General features: G+C 46.6%; 2 protein-coding genes and 1 non-coding gene across 6 annotated transcripts; 1 reads left to right on the top strand and 2 right to left on the bottom strand.

The window, feature by feature from the left end:
- Positions 1–7,898: 7,898 nt before the first annotated feature.
- TRNAE-UUC lies at positions 7,899–7,970 on the bottom strand. The gene has a single exon. It is a non-coding gene; the product is annotated as a tRNA-Glu (tRNA).
- A 1,167-nt stretch (positions 7,971–9,137) lies between these two features.
- On the bottom strand, positions 9,138–13,119 carry CCDC115 (coiled-coil domain containing 115). The gene is made up of 5 exons (XM_045559839.1): positions 12,983–13,119; positions 12,807–12,910; positions 12,642–12,724; positions 11,867–11,992; positions 9,138–10,050 (listed from the first exon to the last, which is right to left on the bottom strand). The coding sequence occupies exons 1-5, from the start codon at positions 13,091–13,093 to the stop codon at positions 9,941–9,943; spliced, it is 534 nt and encodes a 177-aa protein (XP_045415795.1). The 5' UTR covers positions 13,094–13,119; the 3' UTR covers positions 9,138–9,940.
- A 146-nt stretch (positions 13,120–13,265) lies between these two features.
- IMP4 (IMP U3 small nucleolar ribonucleoprotein 4) lies at positions 13,266–17,812 on the top strand. Of its 4 annotated transcripts, none has more exons than XM_045559837.1 (9): positions 13,272–13,638; positions 14,362–14,470; positions 15,858–15,941; positions 16,608–16,717; positions 16,798–16,930; positions 17,022–17,176; positions 17,255–17,349; positions 17,443–17,516; positions 17,610–17,812. In XM_045559837.1, the coding sequence occupies exons 1-9, from the start codon at positions 13,561–13,563 to the stop codon at positions 17,720–17,722; spliced, it is 951 nt and encodes a 316-aa protein (XP_045415793.1). In that variant the 5' UTR covers positions 13,272–13,560; the 3' UTR covers positions 17,723–17,812. The 4 variants fall into 4 exon arrangements, with proteins under 4 accessions (XP_045415791.1, XP_045415793.1, XP_045415792.1 ...); XM_045559838.1 differs by lacking the exon at positions 13,272–13,638 and adding an exon at positions 13,939–14,252; XM_045559835.1 differs by having other exon boundaries at positions 13,266–13,638; positions 17,022–17,349.
- The last annotated feature ends 2,695 nt before the right edge of the window (positions 17,813–20,507 follow it).

The raw sequence follows: 20,507 nt of genomic DNA, 5'->3' as shown, positions 1-20,507 counted from the left end.
CCTCATTTTTTCAAATTCCTGATTTGGTTTATGATTGATTATCTTTCAAATTTTTGTCTAGAGCAATTTTTGTGAAACCAAGGGTAAGTCAAAAATTTGAGGTATTTTAAATATAAGTTCCATCATAAAACCAATGCAGTGCAGACAGCTCAAAATATCAATGAACTGTTTGGGAAGGATGTGGCTAATGAATGCACAGTACATCTATGGTTTGAGAATCTCCATTCTGTTGATTTTAATCTTGAAAATTAGCCATGTGGGTGACCTGAGACCCCACGGATAATGATGAGCTGAAAGCTGTACTGGAAGTGAATCCTTTTCAAAGTACACATGAATTAGGAGCAAGGTTACACTTTACTACTCTGGCAATATTGGACCATTTGAAACAAATGGGCAAGGTAAAGAAGCTGGATAGATGCATACCACATTAATTAAATGAGCATCAGAAGACAAATCTTCTTGAAGTTTGTCATTCTTTGTTGTCACAACATAAAAGTGAACTATTTCTACACCATATTGTCACATGGGATGAAAAAAATGAATTATTTTTGATAATTGTAAGCATTTGGCACAATGGTTGGATAAAGTTGAAGTGCTGAAATACAGTCCAAACCTGAATATTTATCAAAAAAAAAAAAAGTTAATGGTGTCTGTTTGGTAGTCCAGCACTGGTATTATCTACTACAGCTTCATGAAATCTGGTCAATGGATTACAGTGCAAGTCTATGGCAATGAATTGATGAGGATTCTTGTAATTAAGCAGCTGAGGTTGGTCAATAGAGACAGGCCAATCCTCTTGCAAGAAAATGCTTGACCACATGTCACACAAACAACATTGCTCAAAGTACAGAGGCTAGACTTGGAAACTCTCTGTTATCCACTGTATTTACCAGATCTTAAACCAACTGACTACCACTTCTTCCAAGCTTTGGACCACTTCTTGCTTATCTTCCTGAGTTTTCTATAGATTCTAGTTATCAGCCCTTTATGAGATGTTTTCTCTCATTCTGTAGCTTGTCTGCTCTCATCATGGTTTCCTTGGTTGTGCAGAAGCTTTTAATTTGATTAGGTCCCATTTATTTATTTTTATTGTTGCTGTGATTGCCTTTGGGGTCTTCTTCATAAATTCTTTCCCTAGGCCAATGTCTATAAGAGTTTTCCAACATTTTCTTCTAGAATTCCTATAGTTTCATGCCTTAGGTTTAAGTCTGTTATCCACTGTGAGTTGATTTTTGTGAAGTGAGAGGTGCGGATCCTGTTTCAGTCTTCTACATGTGGCTATTCAATTTTCCCAGCATCATGTATTGAATAAGGATTCTTTTCCCCAGTGTATGTTTTTGTCTCCTTTATCAAAGATTAGATGGCTATATGAGGATTTTTTTTATATCTGGGTTCTCAGTTCTGTTCCATTCATCTATGTCTCTGTTCTTGCGCCAATACCATGCTGTTTTAGTGACTATAGCCTTGTAGTATAGCTTGAAGTCTGGTAAATTGAAGCCTCCCAATTTGTTGTTTTTGCTTAAGATTGCTTTTCTATATGGGGTCTTCTCTGTTTCCATACAAAACGTAGAATTATTTTTTCTAGATCTGTGAAAAATGATGTTGTTATTTTAATAGGGATTGCATTGAATCTGTAGATCACTTTGGGTAGTTTAGACATTTTAACAATGCTGATTCTGCTGACCCATGAGCATGGTATGGTTTTCCACCTGTTTATGTCCTCTGCCATATCCTTCCTCAGTGTTTTGTAGTTCTCCCTGTAGAGGTCTTTTACTTCCTTAGTTAAATATATTCCCAGGCTTTTATTTTCTTTGTTGCTATTGTGAAGGGCATTGAGTCTTTGATTTTGTTCTCAGTTTGACTGTTATTGGCATGTAGGAATGCTACTGATTTCTGTACATTGATTTTGTAACCTCAGATTTTGCTGAATTTGTTTATCAATTCCAGTAGTCTCATGGCAGAATCTTTCAGCTTTTCTAGATATAAGATTACATCACCTGCAAAGAGTGATAGTTTGACCTTTTCTGCCCTGATTTGGATGCCCTTGGTTTCCTTCTCTTGTCCCATTGCTCTGGCTAGGACTTCCAGCACTACCTTGAATAGAAGTGGTGATAGAGGGTAACCTTGTCTGGTTCCAGTTCTAAGCCGGAATGTACTTCTTGTATTATCCTGGATAGAGCTGGAGCCCGTTCTACTAAGTGAAGTATCCCAAGAATGGAAGAACAAGCACCACATGTGCTCACCATCAAATTGTTATTAACTTATCAACACTTATGTGTACAAATAGTAGGATCATTCATCAGGTGTCAGGTAGGTGGAAGAAGGGAGGAGGGGATGGGTATATTCACACCTAATGGGTGTGGTGAGTACCATTTAGGGGATGGGCACACTTGAAGCTCTGACTTGGGTGGGGAAAAGACAATAAATATAACCTTAACAATTGTCATTTGTACCTCTCTAATATTCTGACATAAAAAAATTGGTGAATGTGATGTGAAAATAGGCACCTTCATACAGTGAGAGTTTGCATATTGAACAGCAACTTTGGGAAGGCAATCTGACAATATGTGGCAGATTTATTAAGTCAACAAACATTTCAGAGTACCTCTTTGTTCCAGACCCTTTCCAAGCCAATAAATTACATCAGAAAAAACGAATAGAGATTCCAAATCTGTTATACTATATTTCAGCCATAGGAGATAGGCAAAAATAATAGTAATTTGGCTTAATGTATTAAATATTTAAGGTCAAACACATATTTCATCACGTGGTGATAAGTACTTTAAAGCAAGGAATGGGCTAGTAAGTGCCAGGGTAATAGTGTTGTCACTGTAAAGGTGACTTTGGTTAAAGATATAGAACAAGTAAATGGTCAGTAATGTGGATATATTGAAGGAAAGCCTCAGTTTTTAAAGGCAGGGCTGGACAAAGATTCTGAATATACATTTTTTTAGGAAAAACAAAATTACAATATGTTACAGAAGAGAAAATAAAGAGGAAAATGATAGGAGAGAAGGTAGGGAGACAGTGGGAGAAGGAAGAACATCATGTAGAGTCTTATACATGATTGTAAAAGCTTTGGCATCTACTCTGACCAAAGTCATTGTAAGAATTTGAAAAGATGATTGACCTGATATTATTTAGGTTCTGTCTTTTAAATTGACAATAATAAATTGGCTGAGAATAACTGCAAGGAAATGAGTATGGATTTGGAGTAAGAATTATTAGGAGGCTATTGCAATAATCCAGGTCAGAAAAGATGGTTGCTCGGACATATTTTTTAATGTAATGACAAGATATACTACTGAGGATGTTGTGGGAAAAAGAAAAAGAGAGGAATTGAGGATGACACAATTTTCTATGAGCAACCAGAGTAATAAAGTAGTCATTTATAGAAAATCCAGTTTTTCAATGTGACAGCTTGACAGGTAATGTGGAGTTTGCTATACATATTAGGGTTCATGAGCCTATTAGACATCAAGAGGAGATGTCAACTGCAAAATTAGACATAAGCCTGAAGATCAGATGAAAGGTTAAAACAGATATTAATCTAGAAGCCATTAGCTTTTAGATGATATTTAAAGTATGGGTATATATGAAATTATAAAAAGGATGTGCATTAATAAAGAGAAGAGGTATCAGAACTGTGTTGTCGGGCAATAAATTATTAAGAGTTTTCAAAGACAATTATGAAGGAACAGACTGAGAAAAGCAACAAATGACATAGAAAAGACATCAGGAAGGATTAGGGAATGAGTTGGTGTTAACTTAAAAATATTATAATGTTCCAAAGACTGTCTGTTTGAATTATCAAACTTGATAATGGATTTAGCAATGCTGATGTCTTTGTGACCTTCATAAGAGTAGCTTCAGTGTTTTCATGGGAAAACAAAATATGACCGGTGTGGAATAGAGTCAACAGAAGACAGAAGGAGATTAATTAAAAACTTTAAATAAGGAGTTTTACTGTAATGGGAAGATTAATAAAGATTTTTATGGGTAGAGAATCAGGTAAGTTGGTAGAAGTTATGGTTTGAATATGCTGAAATATCTCTTGGTTCTTTCCAAGTTTTTCAGTGAAATGGAAAGGAAGATATTTTGCTGAGAATAAGGATAGAAGATGATGTGTTAGTGGTATAAGAAGGGCTTAAAAAGAATAAAATAAAAGCATGGCTGCATCTGAAAAGTACACAAATATTTGCTAACACATAATTTTTCGTGAGGTACAAGCCACACATTTAAAGAAAGATCAGTCAGCATGGTTATATATTTCACTTCAAACAAGTTCAACTCCACTGACAAAAGTGTGGACTTAATGGAAAATTACAAATTATCCTATTTCCCCACTTTTTTTCTAAGTGACTTTTTAAAGCAACGAAGGGAAAAAAGGATTTGAGGTGTAGGCACAGGATAAGTTATAATTATTTAATTTAAACTAACTTAGAACAGTATAGAGACTATGATATAGAATATCTACAAAAAGAATTTATAGGTTGTAGATCAAAATGTGATAAATGGGTTTTTTGAGAGGATGGTTAATTCTGATAACCTGAGATTCAAAACTGAGAGTCTTTAAGAAAAAGAGAGACAATATTCTGGAAGCCACAATGAAGAGCAAAGAGGACAACTACTCCACTTCAGGTCTAATGGTATGACCAGGATTATAAAAGAAGAGATTGTCCTACTTGAGAGGCTGCAAGAGAAGTGATATCAGGACATAAGAAGACATTGGGTAGAGAAAGATAATGAAGGTAATATTTAGAAAAAAGTTGGAGATTTAAGCAATATTCTGAGTTTCAAAGGTGGAGGGGCAAGTGGAAAGATTTCTGCATTTGGGGAGTTATGGGAAGTGGGGTTGGAAGCATGACATGGCAAGGTGGGATCAAGGGCTTCCTTAAGATTCGTAGGAGGAAAGCTGTGGAGTTGAGGGGAGAAACAGTGTTAACCAGCACAGGACTCCTGCCAGCAATGGATTCAGCAATTCCACCTCCAGCAAATGTACCTGGAAAATACATTGACATATATGACAAATAGACATTGTCAATAAACATTGAAGATGCCCATTATGAGTACTCTTTATGTAGGAAAAAGTTCAAAATTAGCCTAAATATGCATGAAAAGGCTTATGAGTTGATAATCTGAATTCCGGAATCCTCTACAGAAGTGAAAAAATAATAAACATAATTCTATACATGCATGTAAGGAATAACCTTTGACTTTATTTTAATTGAAATACGCACGCTGCAAACCAAGTTAATATAAGCCTTCCCTTTAATTTAAAACATGATTTTTTCCATAGAGAAGACTAGGGCTCAGAAGCATAAGGGAGAAATTTCCTTAAATGACAATTAGTACTGATTTATTTTTCTAAAACATAGATATAATAATTTATAAAAGATGTTTACTAAATTAAAATATAAAATAACACAAAGATCCATGAAGAAAGTTTGAAATTTAAGATGCATTTTTGGACTCTGCTTGTCAATTTTAGTCAAGATTGTGTAGTCAATAATGATGGTGATCAGGCAAGCAGTACAAATGAAGATAATAACTGAAAAGGGATACATATGACTGGATATATGTGTATATATCAATAGGTCATGAGATATATGTATGAGACCTGTGACCTATATATCTCATATCAAGTTATTGGTCATGAAATTGAGTAGAAGAAAAAGGGTACAAAAACATTTCATAAATGAAATTTTGACTATTTTTTGTCAAATATATTATTATACTATCAAGGTCTAAGCTATCAAGACCTTCCTAATATCCATGGTATAAATTGTCCTTAACTTTTAAGTATATATATTTATATATCTCAAGGTTTAATATTTAATTTCTATGAAAGTTTCTAATCCTTGAAATTAAATTATAGAATTTTTTTTTTTTTTTTTTTTGAGACAGAGTCTCACTCTGTTGCCTGGGCTACAGTGCCATGGCGTCAGCCTAGCTCACAGCAATCTCAAACTCCTCGGCGTAAGCAATCCTTCTGCCTCAGCCTCTCGAGTACCTGGGACTACAGGCATGTGCCACCATGCCCGGCTAATTTTTTTCTATATATATTTTTAGCTGTCCAGATCATTTGTTTCTATTTTTAGTAGAGACAGGGTCTCACTCTTGCTCGGGCTGGCCTCGAAATCCTGAGCTCAAACGATCCTCCCACCTCGGCTTCCCAGAGTGCTAGGATTACAGGCGTGAGCCACCACGCCCGGCCTAAATTATAGAATTTTAAAAATAATATTTAATGCAAATTATTGTTACACATAACCAATCTGATTTTAACTGGATCATACAGAGTGGCAACTTTATTTTAAATATTAGCTTATTACATAAATATTAACTTTAATCTAGAGACCCTTTATTGAAAGTAGAATATAAGAATTTTTTTAGTAAATTCCAATCAGGTTTCTATGAATTCTACTAAAAGCAGTGCATATCAATATAAATCATTAAAATTATGCTTATCTGAAAACTAATATCCAGTTTAAAAAAGTACAAGCTTTACCTCCATATTCAAACATATTATCCTAACATTAATGTAATGGATCAAAATAATTAAGGGTAGTGGTCACAATCAATTATTATTCTCTGACCAAAGATAACAATAATTATAAAAAGAGAATGCAGACATTATGGACAAAACAATGAAGAATATTAGAGTGGGTGTTGTTGGAGCTATTCAAGATGATTGAAAATGATTTCTACATTTTGAAAATTTCACATATTTCCAGTTCAGGTTTACTAGAATGTGACCTGAAAATTCTTATTTTCAGTCTTCCTTGCTAGAGTGGAGACATGTGGTCTGCTTTATGCCAATGGGATACACTCATCTAAGGCTTGTTTTCTAATTTGTGCAATATGATGTCACTAAATGCAGGTAAATTTTCTGTCAGTCATGGTGGCAGAGATGTTTAGTTATTCGGAGGTAGTCATGGTAATTTTTCTGTTACGCAATAGCTGGGTACCTAATATCGAAACAATGGTTTTGTACATTGCCTGTTGAAGTATGTAGCTTCAGCATTTGATGCTCTGTATCTAGAGGATTCTATGACCCACTTAATATTCATCAAGGAAATAATTTCTAGTTAACTATCAAGACTGAATTTTACTGTTTAAAAGATGTATTACAGGGAAACTAATATGTTCAGGAATGTTCTGATCTTGATTACTTATCTGACCTGGTGCAAACCCAATGTTGCAGGACAGTACACTGGGAGTTAAGAGCATCCAGTGGTGAATGTATTACTTAAATTACCATGTTTGCTTACCTGGATATAGTCCCTATGGAAGGCAAGGTGTTGACTAACCATCTTCAGATTGGGACTACTTCAGATTGCAGACAATTTTAATGATGAAATGTGAGTCCTCCTCCTCTCCCCTCCCCTCCTCTCCCTCACCCCTCCCCTCCTCCCCCTCCCCTCCTCCTCCCCCCTGTCCTCCTCCCCCCTCCCCTCCTCCTCCCCCTCCCCTCCTCCCCCTCCCCTCCTCCCCCTCCCCTCCTCCCCCCTCCCCCTCCCCTCCTCCTCCCCCCTTCCTGCCGTGAGCGGGCAGGGGCGAGGGGCGGGACAAGGGGCGGGGCCGCTCTGTGGGGAAAGGCCCGGCGGGGGCCCCGCCTTCCGCAGCGCAGTCTAACAAGAAATTTTGAACATTTTAAGTATTACTTAACATTTCAGGATTTATAATATTCACATCTGTATGTTCGTAGACAAAACAACTAGCTAACGCTGGGATGAAAGTTGTCACTTTGCTCAGAATACAGAACGATGGGGGCCAGAGCTCCCAGGGCTCTCTCTCTCCTAGTTTAAACGGAGAGAAAACACTGAGGCGCTCCGGTGATCCAGAAGTCAAAATAGTGGTAATTTCCGAGCTGACAAAAACCGAAAACACACCGGGTTTTCCCATACCGGGAGTCGAACCCGGGCCGCCTGGGTGAAAACCAGGAATCCTCACCGCTAGACCATATGGGAACTGCCACCCAGCTTTCCCCGTATCTGTATTTGTGACTTACGGTCTCCTGGGCCGCCCCTCCCCCCCAACATCCTTCAAGCTCACTCCAGCCCCGCCGAAAGCCCCACCTGCGGCTGCGCAAACGCCGAGACCGCGGCCCGGAGAGCCTGAGTGCGGGAGCAGGTGTGCCGCCCGAACTCTCCTTCGCGGAGGGGCGCGGCCTCGCGCACCCACCTCCCGCCGGGAGCCGCCACCCCGAAACCCACCCCGCGCAGCGAAGGGGGGCAGGCTTTGCGGGCCTGACCTTGGACATCAGCCGCCGCAGGGAATCAGCGTAAGGGACACAGCTGCGGCCGGCGCGCCACGTGACTTTCTTCCTCCGGGAAGAATTTAGGGTCAAAGCAGAAATTGAATGTTATTTTTTCCTTACTTCAGCTTTAAAATTTGACTAATTGGCACTTTGTCAATAGCAGGATTTTATTGTGAAACTCAACCTCTGTTCTTTTGTGTATGGGGTAGGTCTACCCTTTTTTCCTCCAGGTCACGGGTTTGGCGGGGGCGGTTCCATTTGAGTTCTCCGTTTAGGCTTTCCATTAGCAACTCAAAGCTCAACATGGCCAAAGAAAACGATTCCCCGCAACCAACCGTGTATCTGCCCTAGGGGATTAAAGTGTATGTTAACACAGCGTGTACCGGTGTCCTGACAGCAAGGCCAACGCATCAGAATGGAAGTCCCTGCCTCAGAGCGGGTTTGCATGCGAGTGGCAATGCCAGTGGCAATGCCAGTGGCAATGTGAGTGGCACTGCGCGGTGCTCTCGCCTGTAATCCTCGAACTCATTCACGAGGCCGTGGGCTATGATGACACCCTGGCACTCTAGCGAGACTGTCTCAAACAAAAAAAGGTGGCATCTGAAACCCAGAGTAGAGGGAGTAATCGACACAGTGTGTGCCTGGAAGGTAGAAAAAGCTGATGCAGGGACTCACTTAATATCCTAACTGAAACCACATAAGTTGAGGAAAATGCCAGAGAATCGCCTTATCCCTTCACCAATGACCACCCCAAATCCAGAAATCATAACAGCTGATGGATAAATTCAACTCTACTTTAAAAATTCAGAAACACAAGAGCTCCAGGGTGACAGTTACTATAGTTTCACCTTAGTCATTAAGGTATTCAATTGTTCTGTGCAGTTTGATGTAACGTTTTATTTTACAATAAAAAAAACCATAAACAAAGTTAAAAAATAAACTAGGAACAAATATTTACATCTCATAGTATACACAAAGGACTAATTCCCCCAAACATAAAGAGCTCCTAGAAATTGCTAAAAAGATCAACAACCCAGGAGAAAAATGAAGCAAATTCTTATAACAGGAAACACCTGGCCCTTCAACAAATGCAGAGAGGCTTGGCCTCACTCCTGGTAAAAGTCAGGATTTTTAAAAACTGGAAGGTCTCTTCCAAGAGTTCCCTTAAAAATCTAAGTCAATTCTTTTTTACTTCCTGGCTCAGACCCTGCCAAGGGCTGCCCATCCACTCAGGTGTTTGTATTTTCATTGACTCAAATCATATTGTCCTGGTCTGTCAGCTATGAATGGTTTTCTCCTCCAGGAAGTTCAGTTTTGAGGATCTAGTAAACCTGAAGCACTACTGCCTGTCCTTCCCACCACTGTTTGTCCAGTGTTGCATCACCCTGTAATGAAGCCACAGCTAACTGATCTATATGCACCTGCCCCATGGGAGTGTGTCCTATAAGAACACAGACCCAGGGATGGTTTCAAAGTAGTGGCTTTCCACATTGCTCAGTTCACCTCTTCAAACTTCACACCTAACAAAGCTGGAAACATGCAGACCAGGAACATGGAGGGGGCTTTAGCTGAGGTGGGGTAGGGGCAGGGGTACTTGTGATAAGTACTTGTGAAGGCCTGTGATAAGGCAGCCACATCCAAGGATAGCTGTGCTCGCTGCCCTGACTCTGTGGATGCAGGTCAGGCAGCCCCGGGCTCCAACTTGAGTTTCTCCTGGAGCCCCTGGAGCTGGCTTCGACCCCACTCGATGCGGTTCTGAAGGCTGGCTATGTCTGCAGCCAGCTGCAGGCCTGGAGGAAAGGAAAGAATGTTGCCATGTTATCCATGGTGTGACACACAACTCAGAAGGCTCTGGACACCCCCAGGGATTGGAAAGGCTCCAGGCCTCTCTGGCCTCCACGTTATTCCTAAGTAAAACATTCCAGGTATGGCCCTGCACTCACTGCTCCAGAACCTCACCGAACCCACACCCTTACACCTCCCTCAAGTCTTTGCTAAAATGTAACCTCCTCAGAAGACTTCCTTGACTTGCTTACATCACCCACTAGGAACTAAAAATTCACAGACCCTAACATTGTCTCAAGCACTCACTTCTTTCCTCCCTCCACTGTCACAGTTCCTCGCTGCTGTCAGCCACTCTCCCTCCACCTTTGTTCTCAGCCTGAGAGTGGTCCACACTCTGGATCCACCTGTGGGTGGCTTTCACCTGACACCTTTGCTGGAACAGCTGCCATCCAGTCCTCGGGGCCCTCCATACCACCTGGTCCACCAGGCAGTCCTCAGTTGTCAGCCTCCTGTCTGGTAGCTGGGCTGACCACACAAATGATCGTTTCCTCCAGGAAATACTCTCTCTTCTTGGCTTCCAGGACACTCTGCCCTCTGGGTGCTGCTCCTCAATCTTCTTGACTAGTTTCTCCTCTTCCTCTCTCTCACTTCCCGTCCACACTTCTGGGCCCTCTGCTTGACCTCATCCCATCTTAGCTTTGACCCTGTCAACAACCTGGGAATTTAAATACCAGTGCTATGCAGTGGACTCACAAATCTCTCTCCAGCCCAGGCTTCTCCCAAACACCAGATGTACATGCCCAACTGCCCAGTTGGACTCTCCAGCTGGGTGTCAGCGGACACCACACAGCACAGACTTCCCCTCACAGCAAGTGAGGGCAGCTCCATCCTCCCAGGGCTTCTGGGTGGAGACATGGGCTCTCCTTGACTCCTTTCCTTCCCTATTCCCACATCCAACCTGTCAGCAAAGTCTGGGGCTTCTACTCAAAATATGCACAGGTTCCCACTGTTTGCTCCCACCTCCACTGCCTCCGCCGCCGGCAGCTCATGCCTGGCTGCTCCCTGGCACCTGCTTCCTTCCTCTGCTCTCCAGTCTGTCCCCGCCCAGCACTCAAAGAACTCTTGTGACCTTCTGCATACAACTGCACCCTCCTCTGCTCAGTGCCTCCCAGTGACCCCCAAAGTCCTCTTCAGGTTCCATATCACCTGGGCTTGGCCCCCCTGTCCTCAGCTCCCGGCACTCCCACTGCACTGACTCCACTCCAGCCCACTGACCCCTTCTCTGCTCTTCTTCCTCCAACACACCAGACAGATCTCACTTCAGGGCTTTTGCCCCGGCTAGTCCCTCAGCCTAGAACACTGTTATCCCAGGTCAACCACAAGACTTTTCCTTCATCTCCTCAGAGAGACCTTCCCTGGCTACCCTCCATAAAATAGGTCCCTCAGCCCACTCCTATCCCACTCCATACTGTTATTGCTTCATAACAATTTTCACAGCCTGATATTAGATTAAGGGCCTACTTATTTATTTGCACATTGCCATTCTCCCCTCCACAAAATAAGCATTCCATGAACAACGTTTGTCCCTTTTGTTCCAAGTTGTATCCCCAGCAGTTAGCATGAGCCTGGAAGGCTGCCAACAGCCAGCAAATGCTTTTGGAAAAAACAGCAGGTGTGCAACAAAAGTATGCAATGGAGAAAACCTGCAAAGCCCTTTGCAGACTAACCCCAGCCATGGCATTAGTGCTCAAATGCTCCCTTGTTGATTGAGGGTCTGAATTTAGCCCAAGGTCACATGGCCAAGTGGCAGGGTCCACTCACCATCCCAGAAGCTGGCTTGGGCCTGCCGTAGACTGTGAGGAACTAGGATGCCGAACCAGTTCAGGGGGTCCTGGGGGGCCTCCGAGGGCTCTGGCGGCCTAGTGGGGCCCTTGCGCCTGCGCAAACCTGGAAAGAGGGAAAGGCTGAAGGAGGCTGGGATCTTACTACCTGATATTTATGGTCTTAGCAACAATGTGGAGCCTGATCTGAGCTCCCATGAGTCTGGAAAACACTGATGGTTAGAAAATGCCCCAGACTTTTGTATCCTGGGAAGCAGTTTACCACAAAACACCACCCTTCCCCTTGTGATTCAGATGAGACTCTCTGTCTACTCTTGCTCATGACTGCTATAAGACCCAAAGATGACCCTGTTTGCTTGTGACAAGGCCACACACTGACCTTAACCATTTTGCCTGAACGTGTTGAAAGGCCAGGCACAGACCCTCCAACTCCCTGTTGTCTCAGGAATAATTAATTGGGATTAGAAGTTTGTCCCTATAAAACTAGCTAGACGCAAAGATGAACATTTTATTTTTTGTTCAGCTGAGACTTCCGTGATTGCAAAACTATTCCAACTGCCAAGCAACCTACCTCTCACTTCTCTAATCCTCCCTATAAAAGTCTAAGGCAAAACCATCCTATAAGAAGTTCTGTTTTTCAGCTCTGGGATGCTCTCTCTGTCGCAAAAGCCTAAATAAAATCATCTCCTCAAGAGTTCTGAGCATTTTGTCTTTGACATTGGGAAGGGGCCCTGACAGGAGAAAGGGGGGCTCACCTGCCTCGCGGGGCCCCACCTCCTCTGGGGTCTGGGCGCCAGGTCTCACCACCCTGAATTTCTGGAGTCCATCCTGGGCCTCACTAAAGGACGAGAAGGGAGGATGGACCTCTGGCGGCCCGGGCCCGGACCCGCCCACCTGCTCCAGCTTCGAAGGTGCCTCACCTGACGTGGACGCAGGCCTGGGGCTCCATGCGAGAGGCATACTGCAGGGGCCCTACCGACTTGGCGCCCATGGCGTAGCGAGCCTTAGCGAGCGAGAGCCACCCCTGGGGAGAAAGCGGAGAACAGTGAGCCTCACTTTACGTCCGTGTGCCCTTCCGCCCGCCCCAAGCGCCTACCTCCTCCACCCGGGCGTTCAACACCGCCCGCTTCGCCTCCAGCTCTTCCAGGTCCCGGAACAGCTGCAGGAGCAGAGAGTCCAGCTGCGCTCGTAGGTCCGGCGCCGCCATGGACACACATTCGAGTCTCCGGTGGGCTGACTGGTCTGGAGCAACCTCTGTCCAGGTTGCCCAATCACCGCCCGCTGCGCCGGCATGACAGCCAATCACCGCATGAGACCCGCCCCCAAGGGGGCGTTCCCAGCCGTGAGCTCCAACGCGGAAGTTGTCAGGGCCGTTGGGTCACCGCCTCTACGGCAAGCGCCCTCAGGGGAGCGGCAGCTAGGTATCTATCAGCGGGGTTTCTCCGATTAGCGCCCCAAGTGGATCGGCCAGAGGGACTGCGGCTGGGTCTACAGGCGTTTCGAGTCCCTTCCGGAAGCGACCGAATTCTAAAAGTCGGGCTACCAATGTGGCGACGGAAGAAGGCGAAGCAGTATGGCAACCGTTGTAATTAAAGGAGGAGAGACTTTAAACTTAATTCCGGAAGGCGCCGGCAGGAAACCTCCATATCAGTCGCTGGGCCGTTTTTACAGTTGATGGACTGTTTGGAGCCGCCCAATACGGTTTTAGAGGTTCATCATATAAAAATTGGGTACCCTGCATACGGATGGAAGGTGGGTGAAGCCCCGAGCGGACATCTTTTTTTTGTTTGTTTGTTTTGAGATAGTCTCACTCTGTTGCCCGGGCTAGAGTGAGTGCCGTGGCGTCTGCCTTGCTCACAGCAACCTCAGACTCCTGGGCTCAAGCGATCCTCCTGCCTCAGCCTCCCGAGTAGCCGGGACTACAGGCATGTGCCACCACACCCTGCATATATTTTTAGTTGTCCAGCTAATTTGTGTCTATTTTTAGTAGAGACGCGTGTCTCTCTTGCTCAGGCTGATCTGGAACTCGTGAGCTCAAATAATCCACCGGCCTCCGCCTCCCAGAGTGCTAGGATTACAGGCGTGTGTCACCGGCCGGCCCAAAGCTGACATCTTTATTGATGGTCGTCACAAGCCAGTGACAGCGCCGTGCCTCCAGTCTGTTGGTTGCCCCATGAGCATGCGCTGCCGGACTGGCCAATCGTCTTGCGACGCCCTTCGCCATCTTAACGTCGGGCATGCGCCACAGCGGCAGGCTTTATAAAGTTTCTAGCGACCTTCTTGGTTAAGGGCGGAAGCGGGGGCTGTGTCGCCTCGGCGGTGCCCGCACTTTCTCCCAGACACACGTGGAAGCGGCGCCCAGGATGGTAGGAGGGGCGTTGGAGCTCCAGGCTCGGGGGTTGGGGGCTCGCGGAATGCTGGGGTTGCGGCCCTGGGGTCGGGGGCGCGTGGTGACCGGGCCTGCTGTCCCCGCAGCTGCGCCGCGAGGCCCGCCTGCGCCGCGAGTACCTGTACCGCAAGGCCCGCGAGCAGGCGCAGCGCTCCGCCCAGGAGAGGAAGGAGAAGGTCCGGCGAGCGCTCGAAGGTGAGCCGGCGGCGTGGGAAACCTTTCCTCGGCAAGAGTGCCTGTGTAGCTGGGCATCTTTTCGAGTATTTACTGGCCGTTCCCTTACCTGTCGGGTTCTCTCGTTGGCGTTAAAAGTGTTCCTTCCGTGTGATGGTACCAGTTGCCAAGTCTGTGTCTCACATGCTTGGTTGGAAGTGCCTCTTTATCCCCATGTTGTCGGTTGTTGTGTTGCTGCAGCTTTATGTTTCCAGTCTCATGGTGCCTCACCCACAGTACCTCTGATTAATTTAAATTCCGTTTGATGTTCCTAGGTTTTAGGTCTGTGAAATGTGTGTGCTATGTGTATGTATGTTTAAGGTAAAGCGTAGTGTTAAACATCTGTGACCCATCCACCTCCTTTACGAAGTAAGAAATGATAGGTAAATTGAAATTCAGGAATATTGTCCCCAACTTAGATAACTACTTTATTGAATACTGTTTAAAAATAAATCTTTCTTTGCTGTGCTTTGTGCTTATAATATCATACCTGTTTGTATCTCTAAATTGTATTGGTCAAGTTTCAGTTTTAAAAGTACTGTTAGGTTGTGTGCATTCTTCTGCAGCTTTACTTTTTCACTCAGAATTGTTTCTTCCCACCACATTGGGTATGGTGGGAAGCCGCTTCAGGTGCATATTCTGCAGGGTCTCCATCCATTTTCCTGTGGGTGGCGATGAGCTTATTTTCAGTTTGAGATAGTTAGGAACAGTGCTGCTGCCGCTGAGTCCAGGGGTGTGCTCATACTGAGTTCTGTACTCCAAAGTGGGCGTGCCCACAGGCCATGCGCCTCAAAGCATTCTGTGCATCATGATTAGCAGCTCTGTTGTCTGAGGGTCTCATTGTCTCCAGTCCACCTTCATACATAAAGAGCAGTCTGTATTTCTTTTAAAAATTAATTTTTTTTTTTTTTGAGACAAGGTCTTGCTCTGTCACCCTAGCTAGAGTACAAAGGCATCATCGTAGCTCACTACAACCTCAAATTCCTAGGCTCAAGTGATCCTCTTGCCTCAGCCTCTCTAGGAGCTGGGACAACAGATGTGTGCCACCATGCCCAGCTAATTAAAGATTAATTTTTAAATTTTTGCCTGACCATAAAACCAATGCATATTAGTGATAAAATATTTTAGAAAGCTCTCATGTTATGATACTCAAGAACCATAGAACATGAAGTCCTCAGCCTGTTTATAGGTTGGTGTGTAGACAAAAAGAAATTGTTTTGTCCCCTCTCTCCCCCTAGGTAATCCTGTATCACCTGCCCAGAAAGGAGTGAGGTATTTTTCCATCAAGTACATATAGGCTTGTGAGGCACAGAGTATCGTATAAGCTCCATGCTTGTGTCTCACTCAGCCCTTCTGTCTCCCCCTGCAGAAAACCGCCTGATTCCCACTGAGTTACGCCGCGAGGCTCTGGCTTTACAGGGGTCCCTGGAGTTCGATGATGCTGGTGGCGAAGGTAATTGTATGGTGCAGCCCGCCTGACATTGAGCCCACTGGCTATGTGTCCTTTCTCAGACAGCCAGGCACTTTCCAACCTTGAGAAAGAGTCCACAGCAACTGCTTCTGGAACCGTCCCCAGGTACCCTTGTGTCGGTACAGACGGCACCACAGGGGCTCTCCTTGAGTGCACATTGTCTCGTTTATACAGCACCCACTTACTCTCTGGTTTTGTTGTCAGTTGTCCCCCCACTGGAATATCTGCCAGGGCGAGTGTCCCCAGCATCCAGCACGTTGGCACCCACGTTTCATTCCTTCATTACTCAACAATAGGAAAGGAATCCCGAACAGTATAAATATTTGTTGAGAGGAAAATGGGTCTGTCACCTTTGGCCTTAGCAGAATCTGGGCTTGTGCTGTCTAACACATTAGCCACTAGCCCCTTGTGACTAAGGCAGCTTAAGTGATCTAAAGTGATATAAAAAGAAGGACTCTGTTCCTCAGTCCCACTTGTGCTTGGTAGCCTGCATGGCTGGTGGCCGTCCCCTTACCCAGTGTGGGTGTGGAGCGTTCCCCTCGTTGAAGGCTTCCTCAGACAGCACCATCTAGATGGCCTAGGCTCCCCCCCAAGTTAGCCTGTCACTCCCAAGACACTGTCGCATTCTTGCCCCTCATGCTTTCGCAGGTGTGATCGGCCACGTGGATGACGAGTATCGGTGGGCAGGGGTCGAAGATCCCAAGGTCATGATCACTACGTCCCGAGACCCCAGTTCCCGCCTCAAGATGTTTGCAAAGGTGCTGGTGGGTGGGGAGCGAGTGCAGGAGGCCCAGCACAAGTGGCCTGGTCCTGACCAGCCACTGTGGTCTCCACCCAGGAGCTGAAGCTGGTCTTCCCAGGTGCCCAGCGAATGAACCGAGGCCGGCACGAGGTGGGGGCGCTGGTGCGAGCCTGCAAAGCCAACGGGGTCACCGACCTGCTGGTCATCCACGAACATCGAGGCACACCTGGTAAAGCTGGAGGAGAGGAGGGGAGGAGAGGGGCCAATTTGGGCAGTCTGAGAGCAGGTGGGGCCTCTGACAGCCCGCTTGGCCCTGTCAGTGGGGCTCATTGTCAGCCACCTGCCCTTTGGCCCTACCGCCTACTTCACACTGTGCAACGTGGTCATGCGACATGACATCCCGGACCTGGGCACTGTATCGGAGGCCAAGCCCCACCTCATTACCCACGGCTTCTCCTCTCGCCTGGGCAAGCGGGTGAGTTTGGGGTCCCGGGGCCAGGGCTGGGGGCTAGGGACCAGGCCAGGCATTGTCACCCCCTCCCTTGTGTCCCAGGTTTCTGACATCCTCCGTTACCTGTTCCCCGTGCCCAAAGATGACAGCCACCGTGTCATCACCTTTGCAAACCAAGAAGACTACATTTCATTCCGGTGGGTCTGTGGGCCACGCCCCAGGGGGGTGTCCTGACCTCATGCCCCTTGCTGTGTACTGTTGACCCATGGTTGCCCCCACCTACCCGCCAGGCACCATGTCTACAAGAAGATGGACCATCGCAACGTGGAGCTGACCGAGGTTGGGCCCCGCTTTGAGCTGAAGCGTGAGTTTGGGGTTTTGTCCCTTGTCCCTGGAGGGGAGGCAGGCGGGCTGTGCAGGGGGCCGTGCAGGGGTTGATGGCCCGTCCTGTCCCCAGTGTACATGATCCGGCTGGGCACACTGGAGCAGGAGGCCACGGCGGACGTGGAGTGGCGCTGGCACCCCTACACCAACACCGCACGCAAGAGGGTCTTCCTGAGTGCTGAGTGAGGACACAGACAGGGAGCTCACAGACAGGCCCACCAAGCCCGAGTGCAGGACCGTGGGCTGGGGGGTTCTGAATAAACCCTCTGTGTCACACCCTGCGTGCCTCTGAGTGGTCAGGCCCAGCCTGAAGGACAGAGCCCTCAGGGTCCTCTTGGGTGGGGGACCTGATGGCCAGTGGGAGGAACTCATGCCGTGTCAATGTGGGAGTTGATGTGGTCCTGTCTAGAACTTGCCACACTCAGCCCTGGAGATGTGATGCTGGTGCCCCTCGGGTGTTGGGACCAGGTCGTGTCTGAGTGAGTGGGATGGGCCCCACCTGGTGGTCAGCAGGACCCCCTGCCCCGAGCAAGCGGGCACACCTTCCTTCCATTCACTGGGGACCCAGTGACGCTGAGGCCACCTGCCGTGTCTACCTTTGCTCTCTCGAGGTGGGGCATCTAAGGTCACACAGGAGGGCCAGCATGGCCCATGGAGGGTAGGGTGGCCACACTTAACCCTCTGTGCCCGGAGGCCCTGGTTTGACACAGTGGGTCTCGAGACCCTGCAAAGTTCACTGGAGTTTGCAGGGAGGGCAGCGATGCCTGTAAGTATGATTCTGCCTCCCCAGGTAGGGAGAGGCTTATGCAACAAGTTGGGTAGGGATGGTGGAGAGCTGAGAGCTGGGTGGTGTGAGGAGCAGGGGGCTGCCTGGTGACACGTGCAGAGGCCCTGAGGTGGACGGTGCTTCCACGGGCTACAGAACAGGAGCTGCTCAGTGGGAGAGGGTGTTCTGGGGCAGGGGACCGGTGGGGGTGGGCAGGCAGGGACTCTCTAGGCCCCTGTGCTCAGGTGTGGCTGGCACGGGGCCTCGAGGCCCTCCCTCCTGCCTGCCTCCTCACTCCACCCTTGAAGAATGTGCCATTAGGTTTTTCTGTGAATTACAGAAATCAAGACATATGCAAAAGCAGAGTAGTGTAATGTCCTATGTCCGTTTCCTGTGGCTGCCATAGCGAAGTACCACAGAGTGGCTTGAACAAGAGAAATTCATTCTCTCCCTGTGCTGGAGGCCAGAATCCCAGATCAAGGTTCCAGCTCCCTCCAGGGTTCTGGGGACCCACCTGCCTGGCTTCTGGTGGCAGCTGCCCTCCTGGGCATCCCTTGACCTGTGCTGCGTCACTTCTGTCTCTGTCTTTGCCTTCATCTGCTCCCTTGCCAGGCGTCAGATCCGCCGTGTGTCTCTTATTAGGGCTCTCGTCCTTGGACTTAGGGCCCATGAAATAATCTGGGATGATCTCTTCAAGATTCTGAAATTAATTTTATCTGCAAAGACTCTTTTTTCAAGTGTCACTTTCACAGACCCCAAGAGTTAAAATGTGGATGACATAGCTTTTGAGGGGGGGCACCATTCTGCCACCTTCAGTGGCCGTGGGCTTCTGGCCCTTCCCCACACTGCACCTCCTGCAGATGCCCAGCCTTGGCGAGGATGGGCCCCCGCCAGCCCCCGGCACCCGGGTGCCTTCCCCCACTCAGGGCCAGTGCTCCATGGAGCTTTGCTTTTTAATAGCTTGAGTGCAGGAGGCTCAGAGCAAGGTTTGGCACCAAGGGGCCATCTCTTAGCCAAGGACAGATAGAAAATGAGCAAGATGCGAATAGAGGCATCTTGATGGTGACCTTCACTGTGGCCTTTTAGTGTAAATTGTCAGATTCCTCAGATAACCAAAGGTATGCAGGTTCCCTAGGGGTGGTGGAGGGAGGAGGCTTTGTAAAGGATGGCTAGAAACTCCAGGCATGGGGTGTATTGAGCCATTGGGGTTCCCTTGGTGGAAGGTGGTTTGGTGGAAGTTTTTTAGCATTTAAAAGGTGATTCTTTTTCTTGAGTTACCATCCTAGAGTCATAAATGGTCACCAGACTGCCTGGGGGTAGCTTGGGACTACCTTAGCTTGGATGTCTGTGCAGGGGGAGTTTGTAAAATGAGGCAGAGATAACAGCGGTCAAAGCTAGTTGGGAGAATCCAGGGCCACTTACCCTCTGGCAAGGAGGCGCTAGAGGAATATTTGTGCATCTTTTGTTTGGTTTTTCTGTTAAGAAAGCAGGGAGAACTTGTATAATTTCGACATGTGCAGGACCAGGGAGGAGACCGAAGTAGGAGAGTGCCCTCATGCACAGCCTCTGCCCCATTCTTCTCAGTGTTCAGAAGACCAGCAAGTGGGGAAGCCAAGTGAAGAGTTTATGGGAGATCTGTGCCCTATTTTTGCAACTTTGAGATAACCTGAATTTATTTCAAAATATAATAGAGCCCTCTTCTGTGTTTTTGTTTTCTGTGGTTTCCGTTAACCAAAGTCAACCGCCGTCCACAATTGTTAAATAGACAATTCATAAGTTTTAATTTGTGCTGCTCTTTCTGTCCCACTTGGGACGTGAATCATCTGTCTGGTGTAATTTTTTTTTTTTTTTTTTTTTAAGAGACCGTCTCGCCCTGTTGCCCAGGCTGTCCCCAAACTCCAGGCCTCCAGTGATCCTTCTGCCTTGGCCTTCCAAAGTGCTGGGATTACAGGCATGAGCCACCACCTGGCTCTCTGTTAAGAATGTATATACCACATTTTTTATCCATTCTTCTAGCAATGGACACTTAGTTTGTTTTTATATTGTGGCTATTGGGAATGATGCTGCAGTGAACATGGGAGTGCAGCTATCTCTTCAAGATACTGATTTCATTTCCTTCTGCTGTATACCCACCAGTGGGATTGCCACATCGGATGGTAGTTCCTGTTTTTAATTTTTTGAGGAATTACCATACTGCTTTCCATA

Source organism: Lemur catta, chromosome 8, assembly GCF_020740605.2.
Source record: "Lemur catta isolate mLemCat1 chromosome 8, mLemCat1.pri, whole genome shotgun sequence".
Classification (NCBI taxonomy): domain Eukaryota; kingdom Metazoa; phylum Chordata; class Mammalia; order Primates; family Lemuridae; genus Lemur; species Lemur catta.
Note: the sequence above shows the minus strand (reverse complement) of the source record. Positions and strands in the feature narration are given on the sequence as shown.